The 21,896-nt window shown below is 38.8% G+C and overlaps 1 protein-coding gene across 12 annotated transcripts in view; it reads right to left on the reverse strand.

Annotated features, from left to right (window-relative positions):
• Positions 1 to 21,896, reverse strand: part of rbfox3a (RNA binding fox-1 homolog 3a) — a 541,420-nt gene that overhangs the window by 78,309 nt on the left and 441,215 nt on the right. For 11 of the 12 annotated variants that reach the window (XM_067510823.1, XM_067510821.1, XM_067510828.1 and 8 more), the window contains one exon: positions 13,428 to 13,676. The exons of the other annotated variant lie outside the window; for it this stretch is intronic. In XM_067510823.1, coding sequence (XP_067366924.1) covers positions 13,428 to 13,676 — 249 coding nt within the window. The remainder of the gene's footprint in view (positions 1 to 13,427; positions 13,677 to 21,896) is intronic. 12 annotated transcript variants of the gene reach the window in all.

Genomic DNA, 21,896 nt, shown 5'->3' on the forward strand with positions numbered 1-21,896 from the left:
TTAGAGTTGCCAATAACCTAACATGCATGTCTTTGGACTGTAGGAGAAAAGTGGAGTAAACCCAAGGAAAACTCCACACAGGAGCCGGCATGGAGATTCAATCCAAGGACCTTCTAGCTTGGAGGAGGAAGCGCTAACCACTCCACCATCATGCTGCCCCTGCTATGATCCGATTATTTTTATGTTTTCACTCACTCACACAGAAAAAAACCCCTGCAGAATTAAAAGAGGAGGTACTACATATTCCACATGATGGCAGGAGACAGGTTTGGGGATTGTGGGAGAAAGATGGAGATGGAATGATGTTGTCAGCTAAACCTGCTCAATCAATGACAAGCAAGTGCTGAAGGCAGCGATATTCATCAAGACAAAGAGAAGGAGAGAAAGAACAGTAAAGAAAGGAGCGTTCAGAGATGTACAGAGGCTATGTGCTGATTGAAGAGAGAACGGTACAAATCGAGAGACAGGCAGGTGGCGATAATGGCATTACATTACATCTCACACACACACACACACACACACACACACACACACACACACAAGTCTTTCATATGACACAAATGTAATTCTTTCAGCCTCCCTGTACAACCACTCATTTAAGTTTCCTCTCTGTCAAAATGTTTACATGCGACTAACTTGCTGCACCAAATCCAATTCACAGAAATGTAACTGCTACACTGCACTCATCAATTTTCCACAACAAAACTTCAAATGAATCAACTGTTGCAAGAGTTAATAATCAACCTAAAACTTCACTGCTTTTATTTGCTGACCTAGTGTCATATTACTCAAATCCCAGTAGCCAATAGTGTATAAAACAAATTATATATTATATTTAAAAAATTGTATATATCTAACAGTAGGTGTGTCACAATATACTACTAGCCACTTTATTAGGTACACCTGTAAATTGTAATGCAATCCAATACTGCAGCTGTGCCAAGAATTCTACTTTTATATTTTATACAAAGTTACAGTTTCTCAGTTCTGTTGAAAGTGTCAGAAAGGTGATAATTCTGGTGGAGTCTTACTGGAATGCATTACATGAAGAGGTGGTTGTAGAGTTTCGGCCACCCTATTTAAAATGAATGAGGGGTCCAAAGTAAAACAGACCACCCTGGCTAACCGCCACCCTCTTAAAGTCTCCTTCATGCAGCAAAGATATTACCAGGAAAATGTTAAAGCTACCCTTGTACTCCATTTCAGGTATAACACAGGGGGGTATCCAGGGGCCAAAAGCCTCTTATAATATTAGCGGGTGGGTTTTATTTTAAATGAAATATGCTTTCACCACATCAGACTTACCTATGTCCCTGTGTCCAGCAAAATTACAAACGCAAAGTTCTGCTTAATTAATTTGTTATATTATTAAATAATAAAAAAAAACCTATTTGCAAATTTATGAACAAATATTGGAAACAGCACCAGCATCAGATTTCTCCTTCTACATTTTGATGAAACTGAAGTTATTGCATGTGGGACTAAAAATCTCTGGACAATGTCGTCTAATCATAATTATTCTGGGTGGCAATTATTCTGGAGTCACTTTGGCCAGGTAATGTCCTTTACCTAACATATAAAACAAATCTCCAGAGCCCCCTGCCTCCTGTGGAATATTGGTAAATTAGGAGCATTTTAAAAGATTCTTTAGTTTTTCAGCTGTCCTCACTACAAATAGTGTTGAATGCATGAAATTAAACAAACCAACTAGACAGAGTAGATAGAAACTGGATTCTTTAGAGGAAACATTATGTGGAAATTTGCTGTAAATGCAGGAGCTAAACTGCTGAGCTCAGTCTGATTTCACAACTTGGAGCTCGTGTGACAGCTCACACTTTGCTGTGCAGAAAAGACAGGTTAAGACCACCGGGGAGGGTTGAATAATTAATTTACTGTTGCGTTGTAGCTTACTCTACCAACTGATCCTCCCTAAATTTGGAGACACACCACATAATGAACGCACGGCTTTGTGTTGGCTACAGATATTTAATAAAGTCAAACAAAAGGAGCTGCATTTTGCTTTTGTTATGGTCTTTGAGACGGGGCCGAAAAATTTTGACGGTTAAGACAAAACTATAAGATTTGCAACACTGCAACGCTGAAGGAGACGGCATTGATACACATTGCTTACTTTTAGAAAAAACAGACAGGTGGAGAAAGGTGCAGAGCAGAGAGGTGACCACCCTCAAACAGCTGATTGTGTTAGAATGAAGGAAGTGATTGGGAGAGGAGGAGACAGGAGAGAGTTGGGAAAAACAAGAGTTTCAAAGTTTGAGTGCTAGAGTGAGCTTAAGGCTTCTCTTCTCCAACTTGAAGTTTAGAATACTGCAGAAAAGAGCAGTGATGTGACAGATGCTTCATCAAGGGGTTGAGACGAAAGTTAAAAGTGATAATTTTAGTTTTACAAGTTTGTGCAAGATCATTTTAGAAAAGTCCTTGCTTCATAGAAACTCCCTTAGTAAGTAACATTTGTGAAAAATGTTTATGGAGCTCAAAGTATTTTATTAAATAAATGAAAGAGTAAAAAAGACAGTAGTAAATTTATGATGTAGTGTAATTGACCCCTGTACATATTAAAATCAAAACAATACAGGTCATTATCAAACATTTAGCTCGGAATAGGTTGTGCATAAAGCTCCTTTTAATGAAAACATGGACCCTCTGCAGTAGAAACAAAAAAAAACAACACCTTTTTTGTCTAATCAATCAATTCATATTTAAAAAAAAAACAATTTGACTTTATGTTTTATTGCGTGTATGTGTGAAATGTAAATGTGAGATTTAGGGAGAGGGGTAGATTCAATTTCCTCCGACTGACAGTGCAGAGGGAGACACAAAGAGACGGGAGAGACACCGAATTTAAAAAAAATCCATGTTTACGGTTGGTTAGTAGCCCAAAAGCACAAGGCTTCATGATGGACCAATGAGCAAATTCTGTACAGTGTTGTAGCGTCATACTGCATTTCATTAACATTTCAGATGCTTTTTAAGAAGACAACAAGTTAAAGAAAAGATAAAAAATTCCACCTGCCAAAGTGGCCTGTGGGAGTGAGTGTGTTACATGCCACCGCTGAATCCACCCTCATTTGGTGGGTTGGCGGGTGTTAATGTCAAGCCCTGTTTGAGTTGTATGTTTCTGTCAGTCAACGTGAAAGCTGGAACGTCCAGCAGTGTGAGGGTGGAGCAAGCAGTGATGGAGCACAGTGAGGTCCCCAGCAGCAGCACGGCAACTGAACAAGATTCAGGCAGGAAAGATCCAGCATAGTTCTGGGAGACAACACATAGTGAAAGATAGAGCTAAATATGGAGGCAAGCTCACGGCTTCAATTAGCCACTTTGACCGCTGGGGTCTAGTCCTGAGGTATGAGAATATAAACAACCTACATACATCCCACCCTATGCAACTGAGCCATCATTTCCAAGTAGCAAATGGGATTAAATCCAGGGTAAAGTAGTAACAGTGAATAGTGATTATAGGCCCGAAGTGCTAAATTCAAAACATTTGGAAAAATAATTTAAAAAAAAATGTTTTATTAATCTTTCATGTTTGTTTCACACATAACTGCAAAGAATATTAGTGCTCTAATATTAGCATATTCCTACCTTCAACGTTTCCATCCTATTCACTTTACTGCAAAAAAAGCCTTTTAAAGACACTTGAAATTAACAAATCTAATAACCACTGATAAATAAAAGTCAAAATCTTATAGGAAGTCTCTGAGTTTCTCTTGTTTAGGAGAAAGTCCAGCAAAGACCTGGCTAAGCATCTGGCTGCCTTATCTGGATGCCAAGTTGATCCCTCCACAGTCCACGGAGGCTGGATCAGGAATGATTTGTAGAAAAATAGCAGCCAAGAAACAATTTTTTCAGAAGTGAACATGACGAAAAGGCTGAGCTATGCAAAGGCTTACAAAAATTGAAGTAAAGATCAGGAGAAAAAAGTATTTTGGAGTGATGAATCAAATACATTTGTGAATGCAATCAGCAATAAAATGTGAGAGAAAGAGCTGGAGATAGGTATTATTGTAATGCAGTAAAATTATCATTTAAAAGGAAACAGTTCATAAAACTCTAGCAGTCATGTACTGGCCTTCAGAGAGTCCAGATTTGAAAAGACAGAGGCAGCGTGAGACAGTCTGATGGACTTTGTGTGATGTCATCTTTAGAACAGAAATAGAAGAAAACAACATTAAACAAAAAAAATATTACAAGCAAATGTCATGAAATAATGTAAAGTCAAGTTAAGTTGTTTAGTTGTTTTAAAATGCTTAAAACTCTCTAATGGAGAGTATTTAAATCATAATAAAGCAAAATACTTGTGTGAAGTGAAGTGAAAGTCAAATTCCGGTTTAAAAAATATTTAAAAGTACAACAAAGTATTTTCACTATTATGCAAAAAACATTCTGAATATTTTGTTTAGATTAGATTCTAATATGTTTAGCAGTTACATCTCCATAAGTATTAACAAAAAGTTGGTCAAATCCGTGCTTCACAAAGTGTGATTCCTTATTATTATTTATAGTATGATTCCGATTATCAATGTTAATGCAGTCATACGTTGACACACAATTAGTTTTCAGTAATTGTAGACAAAATGTTTTTTGTGCTAACAAACGAGCAGCTTAGCATCATATACTGTACCACAAATTTTATGGAGCAAATAAATGTTTCAAAATACCTGAATATTTAAATATTTTATAATTTGAATTGAGTTGAATCATTCCCACCCTAATATAAACCATTAGTCCATCGTTTATCTTAACCACTCCTGTTCAGGGTCACAGGGGGCTGGAATCTATTCCAGCTGTCACATGCACCTCTGTGGCTCTGAATTCACATTCACACCTACGGGCACTTAACAGTCACCAATTAACCTAAAATGCATGTCTTTAGACTGTGGGAGGAAACTGGAGAACGCAGAGGAAGAGCACACAAACTTTACACAGAAAGGCTGCAGCCAGCAAGTAGATTCAAATAAGGAACCTTCTAGGCAGCAGTACTAACCACTCCATCACCGTGCTGCCAGGAGGCATCCGATTCAGTTCCACAATTGTTTCATGAAAAGGGAAAAATCTTCATGAGCACAACGGCAGCCTGTTAATATACAGTGTGTATTAACACATGTGTCCCCCTCTTTGTGTGTGTTCTCCACTGTGGCCACACAAAACATTTCTCCATCCATCCTTGGTCACCTGACTCACGCATTCATCTGCTCACCTGTGTCCTCTTCCCAAATCAACACATCAACCATCTGTAACATTTTATATAAACATGGACATAAAGCAGCTGTTGTAGGATTAGGAGACATAAGGCTTCATGACCTGATCCCAAGATACAGTAAAGTGAGTGAAATAATCTGGTTCAGATTTTTAATGCACTACAAATTCCTTCACAAGTTTCACTTGTCATATCTGCTGCACACACCTTGGATGGTGCAGGTGTGTGTTAGCACATGAGGCAGGGTGGAGTATTTCCATAAATACCACAATATGATTTGGAATAGCTATTAAGGTTGTAAACTCTCTTCTAACGTAGTCAAAGAGCCAGAAACTGTCCTTGCTCTTTCTTTCTTTCTTTTCGGTCACCGTGCCTCCACCACCCATGGTGTGTGAGCAGCCAAGCAGGAAGAGGAGGTAATTACATGAACATTATCATACACAAACAGCCTGCACTTTTTTTTTGTTGCCAGAGTAACCGTTTTGTGTGTGTGTGTGTGCGAGAAAGAGACTTGCTGAGCTCAGCAGTGTGCCTGTGGTCTGCCCCTGCAGGCTGTAATGGAAGCGATCAGATCAGAGTGCTGACAGATAGGTAGATTACACCCGGGTAGATGCTACAGAGCCTCCTCTCACCAGGGATTAGAGCAAGATACACATACAATGTGTGTCAGATGCCCATATAAACACTGACAGTGTTTAAAATATACATTTTCAATGGGGACAAAATCCAGAATTTCTGGTCTGTGACATTCTGTGACAAACATTTATGTGAAACTAATGAGGCTTCAGTATTGTGAGATAATCAAATTATGTCCAGTAGGTAAATTACATAGTCAAAGTCTTTAGAGCACAAAATCCACAAAATACAGCTCGTCTGTAGCTGCTGCAGAAAGATAATTACAAAAAGACAGAATTTTACTTTCTATTTAAATATGGAACCTCCACTTACATTTACTTAAGGTCAGAACAAACCGTACAGCTGATTGTAATTGTGATTTTGTCAAGATGACTGGTTGGACGTAGTTGGTTGTGTTCAGTGCCTGTCTGGCTCTGACCAGTCAGCAGAGACAATCGTTAAGTGACCCACTTGCAATAATCAGTGTTGTCCCACCTTTTCATCCACGAGTTTGCTGCTTTTTCTATATTTTGTTCATTCAAACCAAAATTCTTAAGTAAAAAAGTCAAATTTCCCAGTTCCCGTTTGGCACATGTGTGTCTATCTCCAGAACATCCAGTTGCTCCGGACCACTCAGTCGTCAGGTGTGTGCGGATCCTATACTGTCAGAGACTAGAAATCACTCATAGTTGGTGAAAACAGAACTCAGCAAGGTGAAAACAGACAAGTAAATGTTGTACAATGACTTAACTTCCCAACTTGACCTTACATACAGTTGGGATCAGTTATCAAAACAGGCGCATGATAATCACAGACGTGGGTGTGAGAACAAAGGGGCCTGGCAGAGCTGAATGACCGAGTGTTCGTATGTGAGCCAAACCGAGGCCTGTGTGAAACTATGCTCAGACGGCAGAGGAGGAATCAAATCAAACAGAACGTTTAAGGTGAGACACCGGCAACGGATCATTTAAGAGGCCAGATTCATAAAACCCATGCATATTTTTCTCCAACACACACTTTGTAACGTTTATTTTGACATGAGCACTAAGTCTAAGTCTAATGAATATCCTCATTAGAATATCCTCACAGTGAGGATGGTTTACAGAGGAGACAAATTAGCGGTACGAGAGCCCCTGATAGATGGCCCCTGGTTTTTGTGCAGTGACAATTTCATTAAAGTTTCATCCAATTATACGGCTGCATTCTGAGTGTAAAAGGAGAAATAATGTCTTTATATTTTATGGTTTTAAAATGAAAGGAGAACAAGATGTACAACAATGACAGTGATGGAGCCACGGGTGGCTGGAAGATGTGTATCAATTGTGGTGAGTCTGTTCTCCAGCAATGTTCTTTATATTATAGCAGTCAAAAACATTAAACCACCTAGAGGTCTGGTCATAACATATACAAGTGTTATGTTTATTTTGACAGCAGCCACGAAGGAAATCAGATTTAGGAACAGCTCAAACTGCAAGACACCTGACAAAAGTACATTTGCATTTAGTCCGATGCTTTTATCCAAAGCGACTTCTGAGCCAAAACAAGAACAAAAACAAGTAAAAAATCCAAGTCAAGGAGAAAAAATAAAAGCACTATGAGAGCTAAAAGTGCTATGAGAAGAAATGTGGTTGTTGAAATGTGCATAGGAAATTGCGGAAAAGTTTGTCTGTCTTCAACTTTTTTTGGAATATTGGGAATGAGGCATATAAAATATTGTGCAATGAATCCAACCAATAATCCAGAACCATAGTGTTTCCCACAAATACAATACACCTGAGTGGGCTGCCCAAGTATATTTAATGCTGCCCAAGTATATTTACTGCTGCTCAAGTATATTTGGTCACTGTTATTTGTCTGTCCAGAAAAACAATAATGCACCTGTAGACTTCTTGTTTGCAGCTTAAAAAGTCAAACAGCAGCTCAGATCACAATCCCATGATTTAAAATGATGACAGGACATCAACAAGACAACAATCGCAAGCTGTGCCAACGATTGGCATATTAGATAAGAAGCATCACTCTGCAACAACTCTGAGCAACCAGTGGACTGTTCTGATCTTTGACCATCTACCTGTAATTAATTTCAATTGGTGGATGTCTGTGCTCATGCCCAGACACATCTGCAGCCTACACTGCCAGCATTTCATTCATTTGTGACTGAAAATTATAGTGTTTTTGTTTTTAATAAACTCTGTTTGGGCACATTGTTACTGTCTTAACCACATGTGTTTCATTGCCACTTCAGTGACATTGGCAGATCGGAAATACAGTTGTGCTGTTCATGTTACAGTGTCCCCCCTCTCTACCTGCTCTCTGTGACAGATGACGGAGCTCAGCTGCTCCTGATCTCCAGATAACGTAACAATGATAGTTAAGTGTCCGAAATGTCAATAACCTGCTCACTACTGAGTAAACTACTTAGTGTACATTATATTAGAGGAGGGAAGGATTGAGTAGGGGGGGGATTCGGACACAGTCTGAGACATCACTAATCTACAAATGTCACAGAAATTTAATTGTTACTGAATGCGCATCAGCAAAAAGTAAAAAGTAAAAGTAAAAAAAGCATTAAATAGATTATCGGCACACATGTTCTCAGTTGTCAGAGTCATTACCATCTGTATCATGTGTCCATTCCTATGCCCATAAGAATATAAAAGTGGAAAGTTATCACTTTACAGAAAATCCAAATTCTGAGTAGATAAAACACAATTAATTTACAATAAATTGCGATTAACTACAGCAAGTCTGTATGTATCTGTATTAATCATGATTAGTTTTTATAATTAATGGTCCTACAACAGATATATCTGTTGTAGAACCATTTTTACCAGCGCCTATGTTTTTTATTTTACACTAATTTGCCAGGTTTAGTTTTTATTAATTACAAAACTGCCTTTCTTATTACCTAACAAATTTTGTTTAACAATAATGTACTAGACTTGTATTTTTACGCCTGTAGCAAAACATTTAACATAATTTTATTCTTGAAAATACAAACTCGCCAGACAAAATGTCTCTTCTTTCTAAATATTTTCACAGAGATTGAGGCTCCAGCTAAAATTTATTTAAATGTAGCAGCTGAAATCATAGTGCAGGCATTAATAAAACAACCTGCATACATGAAAGGCATTTTAAAAAATCTAAATGGAGTTCCACAAGCGTGACGGTGGCACAGGAGGAAGAGTGGTCATCCACCAGTACCACAGTTGTTATTCAATCCCCGGCTCCTCCGGTCACATGTCGAAGTGTCCTTGACACTGAACCCCAACTTAGTTGGTCCCGGTGAGCACTGGCCAGCTGCATAGCAGCTCCCCCATCGGTGTATGAGTGTGTGTTTGTGTGTGTGTGTGTGTGTGTGTGTGTGTGTGTGTGTGTGTGTGTGTGTGTGTGTGTGTGTGTGAGTGTGTGTGTGAGTGTGTGTGTGAATGGGTGAATAAGAAGCAGTGTAAATCATTTTGAGCACCAATAGGTAGAAAAGCGCTATATAAGTGCAGAACAGGTCTGTCAGGTGTCTCTGTGTCTTATACTTGCTTGAATTTGATTTGCTTCTCACAGCTCTGGTGAGACAATTTGACAAATATCTGAGAATACTGCTATTAATGGATTTCATATGGACACCAAGGTTTATGGAAACAAGATATTATCTTCACTGACTTTCACCAAGGCTAAAATGTCAAATTTACCAAACAAAGACAAATCTTCACTTTCAGTAGGTGAAAACAACAGACCTCTGAAACAGAATTGAAAGGGAACAAGTTGGGAGCCTGTATGAGAATAATATAAAAATAGGTCTGATGTAGGAGAATTTTCATACAATAGAAAAATTAAGTGCAGCAATGAGTCATTCACACTGTGTTCATGATGAGAAAATGAGCAGTTTGTTTCAAATTGCAACTTGTTTTTGTGGATTTTTTCTTTTTAAATCAATGTGTTTTGTATTTATTTTTCTTAAAGATTGTTCTACCTTCTTCTATTGTGACACAGTTTTATTTGACCTGTCCATGCAAACTACAAACCAAAAGTCATGTGTTGTGCGAGACTTAAATAAAAAAAAACATTTCAGCAAAAAGTTTCTATCATCCTCTTGCCACCCGCCAAAAATGTTAACTGAGGGAAACACTGATCCGTGTTTCATTGCATTAGAAACAAGCTGAGAAACTAAACATGTTGCAGTTGCCCTCTACTTTACAAATGCAACATTTGCAACCAGCTTAACACCACTAATCTGAAATACAGAGTTGCGGCTGTCTCCTCCTCAGTGGGACCAGGGACACCCACACCCACACACAGAAGCTGTCATATACAGTGGATCCTTTCAAGCGTATCCCAAATCTGGCCAAATACTTTAGTAACTTTACATGTTATTGTTTTTTTGCACTGCGTCTTCCCCTGTCACCAGGCCAGACTGAGATTTTACAACTCCAGGAAAAAGTTACATTTTAATTTTAATAAAAACTCAAAATTAAAGACACAATAAAGAAAATCAGTGGACAAAGATGTTATGGAATATGTTCTACAAATTCTGCAGCTCTAATATTATTGCATCATCAAATATGGTGAAGTGCATCAATTTTAAACCCATTTTCTTCACATCAGTACTTGGCACCCTGTCCATTTTAGCTATTTACTGTTAAACCATGTTTTCCTATAGCCGACATATAGCTGCACTGTGGCCAAGTAACCAGCAGAGGGGACACAGCTCTGTGTTCCCAAGTCCAATATTGAGCCTCAGGTCATAAAAATGTTTTCACTGTGTACTGGATAAAAAGGATATTTAGAAACTTAAAATATAGAATTTCAGCACCCAGCCAATGTATTTAACTACATTCTACAGAGCAAAAGCAAATGCAATTTAGTAAAAAGTAAATGTTTCTGGCAAGACATGTGTGTCCTGCTGGTTACATGTACCAAATGTACTGCTTGTGTTTAGTTTTATCCTAATTCTTCTGTGCTTTTTGTTTGGTTTTATACTATGAGAAAAAGTCTTTTTCTCTAATGTACAATCAACAACTGCATAATGTTTAAAAATGTACATCTAAGCAATGAATATCTATTTACATTTTTAGAACTTTCTTAATTTATTAATAGAATATCAGACAATGCACATTAATCAAGATTCATGTTTGCAACATCAGGATAAAAGTGGTGGTGTCAGCTCAGCAGCTAGTTCCCAAAACCTAAGGAAATTGAAATTTGTTTCCTGACGACAACACAAAATATTTTGAGAACTTCAGGTCAAGCCTTCACTTTCAATGCAAGTTTTTCATAATTCAAATTAATCATAAGGCAAGAACTAATAAACCTGATATATTGTTCTTAGTATATCTGTTTAATAATTACGGTAAGTTTTTCAGGTCACAGTGACCGTGTTTAGGGTGTCTTGCTCCTTTTTTCTGCTGTAACTATGTCTCTTGACAGTAACAATTACAGCCTGTGACAAACTCTCCACAGTGACTGTAAAACACTCCCAGTAATGCTGACTGTACTGTGTCTTCTCTCGCTGGACTCCTCCAAACTGCCAGCACTGTCTATACACTTGCATACCTACCCAGCATGCTCCGGTCTTATTGGGCCTGACAGTTTGAAGGCTCCCCAACTAGAGACAAGTGGTGGTGCAGTTAACTCTAGTGGTGGTCCTCCCTGAGTGTGTGCATGTGTGTGATTGCAGTTCTGTGCTGAACTGCAACTGAAACATTTGTCAGTGACACTCCACTACCTATCTGTCCGTGTGCGTGTGTGTGTGTGTGTGTGTGTGTGAAATATACAGAAGATAAATTAGAAAATGTTGGTTTAAATTTCACATTTTTGAAGACAGTTTTGTTATATCCCACTTTAACAGCAATCTTTAAGGACTGGGATTATTGAACACATAACAGAGTTTAATAGGCATTTTTTACCTAAACTTATAGTGATTTAAATTACGGGCTTGTCACCGGTTCAGCTTTGGCCGATGGTTTAAACCACCACCACCACCATCTGAACACTACACACAAATTAAGCTGCGGGATATTATGATCTCGTGATTGCAGAAATCAAATTAAATTTAATAACTATTTATGGACCAGCTATCAGTCCTGTAACATTCAGAGATAGCATGAAAATCAAGTTGATACTAAAATTCAGAAAATTCACTGGCCCCTGTTTTCTTTGGCACAGATGGTTCCACAGGCACTGGAGCAGCTGTCACTGCACTGAAGAAAGGCATTTTTCTAGCATTGATGAGGGCGGTGTAATAACACTTTAAGTGTATTCTGACATTAAAGAGAAGATGACAGTCATTTTAAAATAATAATAATAGTAATAAGATGTGCTAAGTGCAGATGCAGGGACAGGTTATACACTACCAACAGCCAGTATTCAAAAATGTCTAAGGGGTTGAAGAACAAAACCATCACAAGCTAAACTGAACCTAAAACCACTCATGTGTGTACAGTAATGTCAGTTTTACACATATCAATAACTACTAAAGCTACTTATAGACTCAATTCAAGATGAAGTCTTTTACCGTACGTTTAACTTCTCAGCTGTTTACCTTTACAGGTTAGTGACTGTTGAGGAATTCTCCCCAAAAAGTGAAGGCTTTGGTTTAGGCAGCATACAGTGCAGTTGGCTTTGCTGGCACATAAATGCTGTAATGGCGGAGCATCACAAATAAGTCAGACAGTTACTACATTTTAATGGTGTAATTACACATTCACTACATTTGTTTTGCAAGTGGGTTGGAGGGCGGATAGCCAAACCCAGACCTACAGAAGTAGTTGCTACCCAAGAGTTAGGATCTGCATAATTATAAATATGAATAACTATGGTATAGAGTACATGAATTTATGTTTCTTCTTTATTCTAATTTCAAGTGCTATTTAGCACTAAAGTAATGAGCCTCCAGCAAATAAACTGCTTCTGGTTAAGTGTTTGTACTACAGAAAACAAGTGCAAACTCAGCTGCGCTGCGCTTAGTTCGGGTTCATCCACCACAGAAAAATGCGGCAAGATCCATACTACACTGTGGATGGGCTACACACTGAACAGACATGCAAGTAGCAGGAGGTTTGGGCTAAATGTAGATCTGCTTCACTCTTGGAAGACAAGAGCATGTTACACTCGATATTTTATATTTGGGAGGTGGCTACAGCAGAGCCCACACACTTCATGTCATGGCCTGCAATTTGTTGCAGTTTGTTATAAATCCAACTAGTATTATTCACTACTAGTAAGTATTCACTACTCCTGTCCAAGATAAACACCTGAAGATGTTTGCTGTGGTCGGATGAGGTGTAGACCATGTTTGCACCGAACATTGTCTAAACCTTATAGTGAACTGAAAAATAAAAAAAAAAATTAAAAAAAGCCAAAGACAATGACAAAAAAGACTGACTTGATTAGTAGTGTGATACACATCAGACGCCTACAGCAATCCAGTCGAACTTTGACGTTTTTAATCAGACATATATGTCAAATACTTACTAACTCTTTATACAGTAAAAGTATTTTGATTTCATATGGGTAACAAAGATGAGCTGTGTAGCATGTTGTATGAACAGACTGTACAGAGGAACAGATAATGCTGCGTGTGTATAAACTGCAGACTCACGGTTACTGTGTTGGCTGTTAGGGTTGGAGTGTTGCTGTCATTGCCCGGCTGTTCACTCTGTGTGTGTGTTGCCGTGTACAGCGTTAGAGCGTGCTCAGCCACTGTGCTAGGTCCCGTGTAGTCGGCAGGTGGGTGGGTGTGGGGCGTGGCATACTCAGTGGGGATCCCATTCTGTGGTGGTGGGGGGTATTGGGCTGGTGGGAAAGGTTGGGCCATGGCTTCAGGGGGAGCTGGGGCCTCTTGGTTACCCTGCAAGGACAAGCACAGAATGAGCGAAAAGAGGAAAACCAACAGGTTAACTAGGGTTTGCTTCCTGCTGTTTAGTTCGACTGTCTGAGCCACAGAGAAATTGATGAAATGTATCTAAAGTCTTACAAATATAAAGATGACTGACAAAAAAAATAGCCTGATGTTGATTTGGTATGTGTTTCAACACATTTAACTAACAAATTAAATACCTATTTATGTTTCATATTGTTTGACCACATTCACATCCAGAATTCTCTATGTGAAGAAACAGTCCTTCTAATTAATGTTAATAAGACAAGTCACTGTCCTTCAACCCTGCTCAAGTGTGTCCACCTTAACTGACTGACCATGACAGCCATGGTTTGAAATCCTAAAAGTGATAAGTGAGATATGGGACACGAAATCAAACTAGCCATTTGTCTAGTGTGGACGTGTGTGAGACAAACACAGAGAGTCGGTAAGAAAATCTGAACATTAGCCTTATTTAAACAACATCTTCAAGTCTACCTCATCATGACATGGGCCACTTCACCCATGCTGACATTTCTGTTCCCTTCTTAATAAGAGAAAAGAAAGAATAATTAGCTGATACTTTTTGAACATTAGCTTCTGTTTTGAAAACCAGGTTTCTAATAAAAGTTGTCATTTTTCTTCTGTATTCTACTTTTTTATTTATTCTTTACTTGTGTGATTTCTTTTCTGTCCCCTGGTAAGTATCATGCTCTTTCACCCCGATCCAAGCTCCTTCTAATTTACATGCTTGTCAGATAATCATTTTCTCCAACCGATGATGATGAATCCATCTGACATATTAGTAGTTCACTTTTATTCCACACTGATCCAAACCTTGATGAAAAAGGGCTTAAAAATTTTAAAATCAATCACGACAACTTTTTAAGGTGGGGCAAGGCTCTGACCTCAGCTGTTTCCAAAGGTTTTGCCAATCAATAGCAGTATTGAAGATAGCTATTCTTATGCATGGAGATTGATGGTGTTGTGCATAACAAAGCAGTTTGCCATTCTATGCGGAAAGTCACCGTAGCCTCTTCTTTCAAGCTTACAGTGGCAATTTTAGCCAATAGTTACTTTGCATTTAATGTTCTTCATAAGAGAATCATAAAATGTTTTAAATCACCTCTTGCTTTCAGGTAGAAGTAGCCATCACTGATTGTTTGGATAGGGACAAAACTTATGCCCTACGCACAAAAATAATCTTTATGGCAAAAATGTAGAAATTCACAATAGCAAAAAGACTTAAAACATTAAAATCAATACAAATTTGTTTAGTAAATGGCATAAAGTCATCATATTTCATGCATGCAAAATGCATTTTTTCCCTTGGAGATTGCATGTAACATAACATTGTTTCAACATCTTTATTAAACAAATTTATAATGGTTAATATCAAATGAATGAATGAAATAAAATTGAATGCTAATGATCTGTAAGACATGAAACAATACATAAAGATGGTTGTAAGTTTTATTTTCCCTTAATAAAAATGCCTCAAAATTGTCAACGGCATCAAATGTTTAAGTAATCTAGAATAAAGCAGGCAATTCCATGATCAGTTATATCCCGATGGATCCCTGCCCTGGAATGTTAGTTTGTGTTATGGAGGCAGCCAGCTACCGAGAAACAATTTAAAATCACATGGTTAAGATGGAAACACATTCAATATTAGGCCTCAACATCACGTTTTATTTTGTGTGCTTCCAAAATCTTTCTCCATCCATTCATCTAATATCTTTAAATTTTCCTGTTCCGGGTCGTGGAGGCCTGGGGCCTATCCTAGGTGTCATTGGGCAAGAGGTGGGGTCAGACCGCACCGAGCTGGTCCTGAACTCCTTGGACCCTAAACAAAGTTCTGTGAATTGTTCCAGCTGCCTATCACGGCAAACACCACTATAATCCTCTCTTCTTTCAAACAGTTTGTTCCATCTGCCAGTCTAATAATTTGATCAACTTTACAGAACAGAATGTGGTTTAAACAATATTACTTGTCTTTCTAAATCATTAAGACACTTTGGGATCAGCTTTAGTTGCCTCCCTTTGCCTGATTAATTTGAACTTTATTGGTAATTTTATCTGCCCCATTTAAATGGATTCTCACAGTTTTCCGTGAACATATAAAACACTATTTATACTATAGCTTGAAGAATTAATAAATGGTTATTATTTACTGAAAGATGAGCAGCCATATTGCCCGGTGTGCCAAGCTGTTTTAAATCAACATTTTTAATTCAATATTTAATCTACATTGAAATACTGTCCATCTTGTTTTAGTCCAGAGTTGTAAGTAAACCATGACTTAAAAATGAGATTAACATGTCTCATTTTCTGCATTATGGACTGGTCCTCACAGAAGACGCTGCCGGAAAACCCAATTTTCATTTTGTGCACATGCTTAAATGCACCTTTGCCTGATTGTGTTCCCACAACTCACTGTGATGTTGTTTTTCCTCTTTCCTACCTAAAATGATAAAACTGTCATTCACTCATTAAAATGATCAACACCCCTGTTTTCTAATAATACATCTATGATTATGACACAAGGAGCAGAGTAGTTCCGGGTAAACGGTTGAAGGGTGTAGAGTCTGGCGTGGGGGTTTATCTTATTGATAATCTCAGACTCTTTGCAGGGTGTAAATGTGGCCTGGGGCAAGTTTCGGTTCACTAAAACAAGGAATCTCATCAGTAGGCCTCCCCATCTTGCAGCATTGATAAAGCCCTGAGCTGATATATGGGCCCACCTGATCAATACACACTGGAGACAAGCACACACACTAAGACAAATACACATCACACCAGTGAGCCATGAACAAAGATGGTCAAGTTGAATAATGGAGTGTGTGAAGTGAGAGCTGCAGGGAAAATGCTTCACCTGGAAGTTTTCTTTTTAATATGCCCAAATCTTGAGTCGACGTGTGATACATTGCCTTGTAAAGTGGCACACACACACTCAGGTACACGCACACACACACGCACACACACACAGTCAGGCTCACAAGCTCAGGTTTCAGGTAGAAAAGAGGTAGCAGCAATAGATGCTGAGGGAGGACGAGAGAAAGAGCCAGAGGCAGAGAGAGAGTGTTCTAGTCAGTGAACTTCCATCATCTATCAAAGTGACTGAGGCGCTGACACACTGAGACATCCCCAGATCCTTGTCAACAAATTGTGCTGGTAAATGATTTCTCCTATCAGCTAAATCATACTATCCATCCCTCTCTCCCTCCAACCCTCCATCTATCTTTCTGGATCAGCCAACCGTATCTCTTTCTCTCTCTCTTTCCTCCACCTTTACTTCATTGAGTTTCTTTCCTTTTGGCTCAGTGGAGCGCTATGCCTGATGTCTGATGGACTCTGGCTCCATTTACACATCAGGCATGTGTATAATACAATCGCTCTCTCTCTCTCTCTCTCTCTCTATGTCTCTCTATCTCACTCACTCATAAAGCTTAACCCTTACACAGCCCTTTAAAGGTGTGTCGGAAAACGTGGCCCTGATTTTCCCAAAATTCTCACTGCCACGGTGTGTGGCCACACAAATACACAAACACACACACACAAATACAAGTCAGGATTTTAATGATTCCATCAAAACTTTCTAAAGCAGGTTAATGTGATACTCCAATGTATATGTGTGTGAGGTGTAATATGGTACAGCCCATGAGCAAGGCACTCAGTGTCCATAGGTCCGACTGTACTGAGCATTCCTAAAAAAACTGAAGGGACCGTTTTAGTCAAATTACTTTAAATTAATAATAGAAAAATAAGACAATTCTTTTTTAATAAAAAGTTTGAAAAAAGTCCAGAAAAAGTAAAATGGAAATACGAAGAGAGTAAAATATTAATTTGTAAATTATTTGATTGACTATAGTTGAAAGACAGCAGCAACAGATCTAAAATAAATAAACAGAGTAAGTCATTATTTCTGAAAGTGAACTCTTTCCATTCTTGCTTGTAGGATTTCAGTGGTCAAGAGTTTGTGGTTAACACATCTTTTGTGTGATGAACATTGCCAAATCTTTATGTCATGTTCTCTGAAATGGTCCATTTAGACTCAAAAAAAAAAAAAAAAATGACCCATTTCCAATTAACCTTAGTTGTGAGGTGTTTTTCCAAGAGTTTTTTTTAGCCTGTTTATCACATGTTTTTCAAGGAAACAAAAAATCACTTCATTTTATTTTTTACATTTGACACAACGTCCAAACGTTTGGGAAAATGGTGTCTGTATTATGACGATCTTTCAGTGAGGAGATAGTTAGTAGAGATGTGATGGACAGAATGTGCAGAAACCAAATTAAAGCCATAAACCATAACCATGTGTGGGTGTGGACGCATGTATACTTCTAACAATTCACTACAAACCAGGATGATGGTTCCTGACTTGACAGTAGGGAAATATAATAAGCCTGATACAGTTAATTTCACTTCCTAATAACGATATAGGGCAACATCCAGATACAGCACATTTTCTGTAAATGGATGAAAGTACCCTTATGAAAAGTAGTAAAATAATAAAAATTTGGTAAAAGTTCTGCACTTATTTAGCACTTTTCTACCTATTAGCACTAAAAACACTGCTTCTTATTCACCCACTCACACTCACAATCACACACACACAATCACACTGATGGGGGAGCTGCTGTGCAGCTGCCCAACACTCACACGGAGCAACTAAGTTGGGGTTCAGTGTCTTGCTCAAGGACACAATGACATGTAATCAGAGGAGCCGGGGATTGAACTAACAACTGCAAGTTGCGCAAATTAAATTCTCTACCTGACAAAATGTTGCCTACTTTCTCATATTTTATTGTTTTACTCCTTTTACTTAAAGCCTTTGCGCACATTTTCACGCTGTACACTTTCACCTAAAAAATACCCCCATACAGACACAGGCTGCAGGCGTCACCACATTTGTGTCTTCAGTTGAGGAGAAAGTTTCTTGGATAGTCTCGGTGAAATGTATTTACATTTTCCAGTGATCAATAAAGCATATGTTATGCAAGAGAAACAATAAAAACCAATGACATCATCACAAATTTAAGGTCTGTAAATTGATTCACAATGTGAACCCAATCATTGAGTAAGGAATAATTTAACATTCTAACTTAAAGTTGCCAGTAGCTTTTCATTCGCAGAAAATTGTTTAATTCTTCCTAATTTGCTTGGATCAAGTAAATAAATGAAATAATTCAGAAGACAATTTCTTTGCAGATATTTCTTCATTGCTTATTGTTATATGTCACTCTCAACTCTAATTGACAGAGACAAATAATTCAGATTGGGGCAGAGAGCCAGTGAGGATATTCAGCCTAGTGCATTTAAACACACACACAGACACACACACACACACACACACGCACGCACACACACACACATGGACCACCACACCCTCAGCCCTAAACAAACTGGGACTATTTGCATGCAGAGTGCATTGTTTAGCCTACTAAACCTAGAGTGAATGAAACATACAGTAAATGCTCAGACTGCAGACTTTTGCTTTATGCTGTTTTTGTGTAAACATGCCAGAAACTTGCTGCTTTAGGGAGCGATTAATATTGATATGCACTGCAGACATAAGACAGAAAAGAGGACAGAAGGAAATAAAAAGATGCACAGAGAGAATGATTGGAGGAAGGCGAAAAGAGTGCTCTCACCAAACACTGCAGACATTTTGTCAGTAAACAAGAAGTAATGTTCGTGGCCTTGCTGGAGTCCAATTTAATTAGGTTTAACATCTTGTCTCACGCAAAGTGCTGAAACAGAGTGTGCTGAAATGCAGCGCAGCAAGTAAAGAAAACAAAAGAAAAGAAAATCCACACACAATACACAAAATTGCATGTATGTACGAAGTTTCAAGTACGGGGATACAAATAAAAATGCACAATAATCATGGAGAGTATAAAAAAAAGGTCTGTTAAATGATGAAATTGTCCCCCAATAAATTTACAAAAAGTATAAAATGTGTATATTTTTTGCACCACTGTGTGTGAATGAGCAGGCTAATGTCCTGTGGGACTTTCAGATAAGGGCTGACAAACTGGTAATGGCCAACCATACTACTGACGGACAAAGTGGTGTTGGAAAAAGAACCGAAGTAAAAGGCTGTAGTGATAGATCAATCCCAAGCGATAGAACCATCAGGAAAAAAGGAACAAGAGGCTGAAAAAAAGGTGGAAGGTAAAGGCACAAGTGATAGCGGTGGTAATAGGAACATTAGCGGCTGTGACACCCAAACTGGGAGAGTGGCTTCACCACATTCCAGGAACATCTGAGATCTCTGTGCAGAAGCACACAGCAAAGATACTGTATAGGACCCTCAAGCCCCCAGGCCTCTGGTAGGGGACATGACCTTGAAGGCCCATTGCATCGGAATTGCAGAAGTGGCAGCTCTGAGGTGGCGTGTTGTATTTTATTTGGTCAGCTTTCTAATGGAGATGGTAGAACTATCAGCACAGAATCTCTCTACCTTCCACGTCTCTCTAAATTCAATTATAATGTCAGCCACAAATATTTGCTTGTTGATTAGACCTACTGTTCCAAAATGTCTGCAATCTAATAAAACGGACGTGCGATAATCATACAAGAATCATATGCTGAATCAGCATTAGTAGTTCTGTTTTACTTAGTGGTGCCATTCTGAATCTTCTGTCATTCATACGCGTGGAGTAGACTCTTAGTGTAACAAATGCAAATTAAAAGTGAAACATTTTACAGTCCCTAAAATTAATGATGAGCATAATAATTGTTTCTCAAACATTTTCAACAAAAATCGGAATATCATAACCTTCATGAAGGTTTACTTTCTTACAGTTTGACAGTCCACACAATGTTGTGTGTATATATGATACATGTTAAGGTTCTTTTTATTATTACAGTTTAGATTCTGTTAGACCTAATTCATGTTATGTCAAGATAAGTGACCTTTTTGTTTTGGTTTCCTCTGACTCAATTCTTCTAATAACAGACACAGAAGTGGCCTTTGTCACAGATGATTGTTATATTTTTGCTTTGGTTTTTTAATTCTTGTTTTCTGTCAGACTGGGACAGTGATACGTCCTCCCTGCTGTTGCTTCTGCATCTGCTGCCACTTGCAGCTGGACACAGGGTCAAATTAATGGAGGATGAGGAACATCTTAAAATGGTTCTGCCTGTTTTCATCTTTTGGCTATTTCGGACTCAAATCTAGTGTCAACATTCTGGAGATGGACAGTTTTGTAAACATCATGGCATCATGGCCCAGATGTTCACCTTTGCCCAGACAACTATTTATAACATTGATCTTGGAAAAAGTGAGACCCCAAGAGTTTATGAGCTGCAGGCAAAGCTTCTCAAGACGTTACACGGCTTCATATTCACCCATTCACACTCACAATCACGCACTCACACATCCATGGACGGCTGCCAACGCTCACCGGGACCAACTACGTTGGGGTTTAGTGTTTTGCTCAAGGACACTTCGACATGGGACCAGAGGAGCCAGGGATCGAACCAATAACTGTGGGAGTGGTGGAAGACCACTGTGTCTCCTGCGCCACAGTCCTACAGTAACTGTGCACCATCATCATCCTGATGAGGTCATTTACAGACTTTAGCCCAAAAACAATCCTGTGCAATGAATATTTGTGTGTGTGACAGTGACCCAGTCCCTGTGAGTGAGTTATGCACACTCACACACAAACTGGCACACACACCCAACTCTGACAGAGAGGCAACGGAATCTAATTTAACACTCGGCTGAGCAGAGATTGGCCGACACCCCCAGTCCCTAGTTGGCTAAGCGGGGACACTCCACGACCCAACCTTTGTGTGTGTGTGTGTGTGTGTCTGAGAGCAAGTGACAGAGAAATCATGTTCATGAAAGAGGAGAGCGGTGAGGCTACTGGAGAGTAGAGACTGTTTAAGATTCAGAGTGTGTCGCAGGTCCGCTGGCTGCCAGTTCCCTCTAGACCTGCTACATGATATTCACTAACCCCCGTAACAATGGCAAACATATGTAAATCTGCCCGTGTGCCCGATTCAATCAGACCTTGGCACAAAGCCACCAGTGCTGCTACCGCTGGCATCCCAGTGAAAGAAGACATGTTCAGGGTAGACACACACACTCATAGCAACGGCGGAGTGTTTGTCACTTGATTTCTAAATGCACACACTAATGTCTGGCAAGAACAGGGTCTTACAATGCTGTGCACTTTATGAGTATTAGAGAAAAAT

The sequence above is a fragment of the Channa argus genome, chromosome 7 (assembly GCF_033026475.1).
Source record: "Channa argus isolate prfri chromosome 7, Channa argus male v1.0, whole genome shotgun sequence".
NCBI lineage: Eukaryota > Metazoa > Chordata > Actinopteri > Anabantiformes > Channidae > Channa > Channa argus.